We start from the raw sequence: 5,961 nt of genomic DNA, 5'->3' as shown, positions 1-5,961 counted from the left end.
TGCCACCTCGGATGGCGTGGGAACACTTCGCTTTCCCTGGTCTTCATGACCACGATCAGACAGGGACTGCCTTGGTGTCTCGGGTGGGTAAACTGGGCCCCTGGGAGCCAAGGAGGGACCAGAGCTCAGCCTCCTGCACCTGGGGCGCCAGCAAGGGGCAGGGAGGGCTGGAGGCGATGGGGGCATCTGCCGGGACAGGGTCTGTGGGGACAGGCCTGCCTGCCGGACGGCCCCACACCTGCTGCCCTCTGACCGCTCAGTGTCCCAACACTTGCCACCTGGACCCGTGTCCCAGCCACAATGCAGGCGGGCAGCAGCCGAGCCCGGATAGGGCCGGGAACGGGTGTCTTTGCACAGGAGAAGAGCTGCCGGGCCTCCCCACCTCCCTTCTGCCCACCTTTGCTCTTCCAGTTTCAGTTAGCCTCATAGCCCAGGTGCCTGGTACACTTGTGGTTGAACTCGGCCACCAGGGACCTGTATGGGTTCCAGATCAGCAGGATGGCTGAGTCGAACATCTCGATCTCCCTGTGGCCGCTCTCGTGAGTCTTCTTGCAGATGGTGCGCAGGCTGCGCCAGTGTCCTCGCCTTTGAACCCTGCAGGGGAGATGGGGGGGGACACTGAGGATGGTGATGGACCCCGCCATGGCAGCAGGCAGAGCTGAGCATACCTCCAGGAGACCCCACAAGTCTGGTGGCAGGGGCCTGATGCCCCTGTAGACCCTGCAAGCATGTGTGTGTGGGCGTCGCCAACAACCTGTGAGGGAGTCGTGGCCGCAGGCATGGCTCAGAGTGGGCAGACACCTGCCAGGATCACAGGGCAGCACGGGGCTCTGGGCACCTGGTGCAGGTGTCCCTGTTAGGATGGGCTTCCAGCCCCCGCCCAGCAGTGGGCCTCGGGGTCCTGTGGCCAGTCCAAGCCCTCCCCACCCGTAACAGAGTCACACGTGGGTCAGCAAGACGCTGTGGGCTCGTTCAGTGGTGGCATTTATGCTGGGGATGGAGGGGCTCCACATGCAGTCCCAGGGAGCACAGCGCCTCCCAGGAACTAGGAGTAGGGGCCCGATTAGGGGGTGCATCTGGATGTCACAGAAGGACCCCTGGAGGGGTGCCCCAGAACCTAGACTCCAGCCATATCCCGACACACTCGGGGTCCACCAGCTGGGAACCCATTCTCCATAAACGAGCATGTGTGTCTCCTGGGCTCCTGGGGACAGCGCCGAGCCCCAACACCACCTGCTTTGTGAGCGGGGGCGGGGTGCACGCAAAGGTGCAGCAGGCAGGGCCAGGTTCTTTGATGCTGGGAAACAAGGCTCTTCTGAGTCGGGTTTGCCTCCTGGAACCCAGCACAGTTCAAACAGATCTCTGTCCCAGGCCTAACAACTGCCAGTCTTCGCCGGGGCTCCTACTGCCCAGCACCAGGGACGAGGGAAGGAGGAGCCAGACCATGGGCTGTAAACACGGGATCGGGATCGGGTCCCCAGCACCCCAAGACTTGCAGTGTCTTCTGTGTGCGGTGGGCTGTCCCCACAGCGGCTGCTCTGCATGTCGCACGGGCCACAGTCACCCAGGACAGACCAGGTGCCCATGCATGTCACTGGGGGGCCGGTGCAGAGGCCGGCAGCCACCCGTGCCAGTCCCATCAGCCTCACAGGGGGAACCTCCAGGGCCATCACACATGGCCATGCCAGCCACTGGGCCCCCGGGCCACTTGCAGACCAAGACCACCAGCTGTGCAGATGGCTACGGTCCTCTAGATGAGCAGGTGGCCAGCAGCCCATGCCACGGGCCAGGCTGTGCCAGGCCACAGAAGGCAGGACCCCAGAACAGGTCATCCGGCCAACCCCTGGGGGTGCCGGTAACACTCAGGGCATAGGGATGAGCGACCAGCTTTCTTGACTTCTCCCACCAGACCAGAGCCCCCGTCAAGCTCAGGACGCTGTGGACCTGGGCTTCACTTCCTAAACCAAAGTCTGGTCAGGAATCTGGACGCAACAGGGGTGACACCTGACGGCAGACTGACAGCCCCTCGCTTGGCTGGGGTTCTCGGTCCTACTCAGCACAGGGAGGCCTCTCGCTTCTGCAGGGGGAGACCAGGGGCCACACAACTCCAGGGGGTTTTGCACCCATCTTCAAAAACACAGCGTTTTGAGGCGCTCCTTCTGGCCACACAGAAAGTCAGACAAACGAGCTGGTGATGTCTCACAGAATTACTGCGGATTCTGACAACGAAGGGAAATTCGGAAAGTGGTCATAGAGTGGGAGCGCAAGCCACCAGGATGGATGTCCCGAGTCCTGGGCTGGCCGCAGGGCTGGGAATGTGTTTGCAATGCTGGTTCCCCGGCCCCCTGGACCAGCCCCAGGACTCCAGGCCCCGTGGCCCTCACTCACCCTTGTTGTACAGGGTCCCGCACATCATGCCCCAGCCGCCAAACTCACCCTCCATGGGCGTCTGGTAGACCTCACAGTACTTGGTCAGCCTCTGAGCCTTGGGTTCCTGGCCACACAGCGCACTATCCACGGCATCCCGGAGGCTGAACAGAGGTGTGGGGTAAGCACAGTAGACCTCCCAGCCCCACAGGATGGCCAGAGGGATCTTCTGCTGGGGAGCGAGGGGGGAGAAGCATGTGGGGTGCCCACTGGGGCCAGGCCTCCTGGCTCCTGTCAACATGGACGGTGCCCATCCTTCCCGAGCCAGGAGAGGCAGGGTGCATGGGAAATCACTTTTGCCCCCAGCAGCTGAGAGCGGGTTGGGGACCTGACAACAGTCAGCATGAGCCAGGCCTGGGGCTAACATTGGGGGCCGGAGGGAGTGCAGGGAGGACCAGGGCAGGGGCGTCTGCAGGAGCCAGTGCATGTGAGGGTCAGGATGGGGCAGGTGAGCACACATACTGCGTTGTGGGCCCACTGGCCCTGAGTCCCGAAGGGACCTCTGGCCTTCCCGCTGGGGCTCCCTGGGGCCCAAACACCACCGACGGCACGCGACCCAGACCAGTCCTCGAGAAGCCCAGCCCAACCCCAGCCTTGGCTCCACGTGGGGGTCCATGAAGTCACTGTGGCCTCGCTCACCAAAGCGGAACACTGAAAACTACAGAAGTGCTCCACAGCGAGGGAGGGGTCGTGTAAGCACCACGATGTCTGCGCGAGGGAGCCCAAGATGGGGAAAGTGCTGCCCGTGCCAGGACGGAGCAGTCCCTGAGCCCGACCCACCAGCGAGGAATAGGAGCTGCCCGTCCCCTCCCCAGACGCCGCTTGGCAGGAACCGCGGCACCGTCCGGACGGGACGGGTGCCTGCTTCCACGGCCACGACCCCCTCTGGCTCAGGCAGTATGTGGGGGGCAGCGTGTTCCCCTCGGAGCACTGGGAGGGTAAAGTGGGTCACCCGGCATATGGGGCACCTCCACGTTTGCAGATGGAGTGGCCAAGTCTGTTGCAGCGGAGCTCCTTGGACTGGTGATAGCAGTGGGCACTCTCGGGGCTGTGGACTTCCGGCAGGTGTGCAGAAGCCCTGGGAGGGCCCATGTAGCAGGTGCACACGGCCTTCCACCCACTGTTCTGCTCCCACATGAGGAGCATGGGAACGCGGGCCTCAGCCAGGTGCTGTGAGCCCCCAAGGACACCCTGGATACCTCGAAATGCTAGAGCCACAGAGACCCACTCCAAAGGCTGCTGCTTGGCCTGGAAAGTGCAGGAAACGCTCTGTCTTGGCCCTAATGGGCGCATCTCAAGAGGCACCAGGGAGGGCAGGCTTCCCGGCGTCCCCAGAAGCCTGCTTCCTGCAGCTCTGAGCCACCGGCGGGGTCAGAAGCAGGGGGACTCCCTGGGTCCAAATCCTAACTAGGGATTTGGGTAGGGGATGGGTAACCTTGGACAGCATGCGTGACCTTCTCCACCTCCATTTCCTCACCTACAATCACAGCATGTCTCAGCACCCACCAGACATGGCCATTAGGAAGGTGGAGTGACTTTCTATGTGGCGAGGGGTGTGGCCACCGCCAGATGAACAAGGACATATGTGCCACCATCAGCAGGATACTCCCGTCCTAGCCCCATCCTGTTATGTGGCCTCCGGTCACAGTCCCCAGCACAAGGAAGCAGCCCTGAGCTCAGCCTACTGCCACGCCCCGGGGCCCACATGTGGGCCACTGGACCGCACCCCAGACCTCAGCACTCTGGGGGTCCCGTTGCTTACCAGCCCGACCTGGCCTTGACCACCGTGTCCCACCTAGAGGTCCTGCACGAGGCTGGGACAGAGGCCTCTGCACCCCGCCTGTCTGCAAAATCGTCTCCGAGCCCTGGCTGAGACAATGGCACACGTGTGACCGTGGCCCTGGTCATGGGCCGGGTTCAGCGCCCAGCCCTGTCCATCGGCACAACTGCTAAGCCGTCCACTCTCCCCAAGCCCGAGCCAGCACGTCTCACTAACAAACCCAGTCAGTTTGACACCTGCCATCGGGGAAGGCATGATCCTTCCAGCCTCACGGCCCAGTGGACAGCACCGTGGCCAGCCTGGGGTGCCCATGCAAGCACAGATCACACGGCCAACCCAAACCTGCGTCCCGCCCGGGCTCCTGCCCCGTGCAGCACACCGCGCACGCGCATGCGTCACAAGTGCCGTTACCTTCTGGGAACAAAACTCTGAGTACACATCTACCATCACGTTGGCCTGCTCCAGGGAGTCTGGGAAGGTGTGGGTGCCGTTCTCCGGCAGTTGGAAGCATCCACGGTACATGACAGTCCTCCCTGTGGGGACAGAATGGGTCTCTGGTGAGACATGATTCCCCTGGCTATTGGTGCCTGTCCAGGGGAAACAGTGGCTTTGGGGTCTAGAAAGTGGCAAATAGAGTCAGTGGGGGTTTCAAGACAGACAGCAGACCACTCTGGACGGCGTGTGGCAGGCCAGGCTCCTGAGACCCTGGGCACCCGAACCTCTCCATCACGGTCACCAACAAGGGACCACATGGCTGCAGCTGCTGACTTCAGGCCACTTCTGCCAGCTCCGCGGGATGGTTTCTGTCCCCCCTCTGTCCCTCCTTTCTTCTCTCACCAGCTCCGCAGGATGGTGTCTGTCCCCCCTCCATTCCTCCTTCCCTCTGCTAGCTTCCTGGCGATGGTATCTATCACCCCCCCTTCGTTCTCCCACCAGCTCCTGGGGAATAGTGTCCACCCCACTCCGTCCCTCCTTCCTTCTCCTACCAACTCCTGGCAGATGGTGTCTATCCCCCCACTCTGTCCATCCTTCCTTCTCTCACTAGCTCTGCAGGATCGTGTCTGTCCCACCCCACCACCCCGTCCCTCCTTCCTTCTCCTGCCAGCTCCCTGGGGATGGTGTCCATCCCTCCTTCCTTCTCCCACCAGCTCCTGGGGGGATGGTGTCCTCCTCGCCCCATCCCTCCTTTCTTCCACAGATCTGCACTAGGCCACCCAAGCTGCTGATATTCTGGAAAATTCTACGTCCCTGCCATGCAGGTATGAGGAGAAAAGTAGATCCAGAAAAGTGAAATGCTGCTACGGCCCCTCGCTGTGCTGTGGGGTCAGACCCGCACTCCCGCCAGCCCCAGGAAGGCTCCCCAAGCCCACAAGCTGTCTTCCAGCCCAGGTGGAGTAGTACAGGCCCGAGTGGGGTCCTGGCTGCCGGGCCTTCTGGAATGTTCCAGCTCTGACAGCTTGCACTCATGAGGGCTGCTTAGGTGGGAGCCTCACTGTCATGCCCGCTTTGCCCAACCGCCTCAATAGCGCGGAGACCCCGTCACCAGCCAGTGCCCTGGGTGGTGTCTCCATGCACGACTGTAGAGCAGAACCAGTCCTGGAGTCTGGGAGCCTGTCAGGTGGGCCAGCCCTCCATGGCGAGTGGGCCCAGCGAGTGCCCGGCAGGGACGGACACGTAAGAAGCAGTGTGACTTGCCATGGGCTGGTGGTCCCAGTGGCACCGGCTGCATCCGTCTGTGCCACCATCACGGGGAG

General features: G+C 62.6%; 1 protein-coding gene across 2 annotated transcripts; it reads right to left on the bottom strand.

Moving 5' to 3' along the window:
- Positions 1-233: 233 nt before the first annotated feature.
- LOC123936267 lies at positions 234-4,501 on the bottom strand. Of its 2 annotated transcripts, XM_045996913.1 has the most exons (3): positions 4,190-4,501; positions 2,437-2,531; positions 234-594 (listed from the first exon to the last, which is right to left on the bottom strand). In XM_045996913.1, the coding sequence occupies exons 1-3, from the start codon at positions 4,333-4,335 to the stop codon at positions 491-493; spliced, it is 345 nt and encodes a 114-aa protein (XP_045852869.1). In that variant the 5' UTR covers positions 4,336-4,501; the 3' UTR covers positions 234-490. The 2 variants fall into 2 exon arrangements, with proteins under 2 accessions (XP_045852869.1, XP_045852868.1); XM_045996912.1 differs by lacking the exon at positions 4,190-4,501 and having other exon boundaries at positions 2,437-3,382.
- Between the last annotated feature and the right edge of the window lie 1,460 nt (positions 4,502-5,961).

Source organism: Meles meles, unplaced genomic scaffold (genome assembly GCF_922984935.1).
Source record: "Meles meles unplaced genomic scaffold, mMelMel3.1 paternal haplotype, whole genome shotgun sequence".
Classification (NCBI taxonomy): Eukaryota; Metazoa; Chordata; class Mammalia; order Carnivora; family Mustelidae; genus Meles; species Meles meles.
This window is presented reverse-complemented; position numbering and strand designations above follow the sequence as displayed.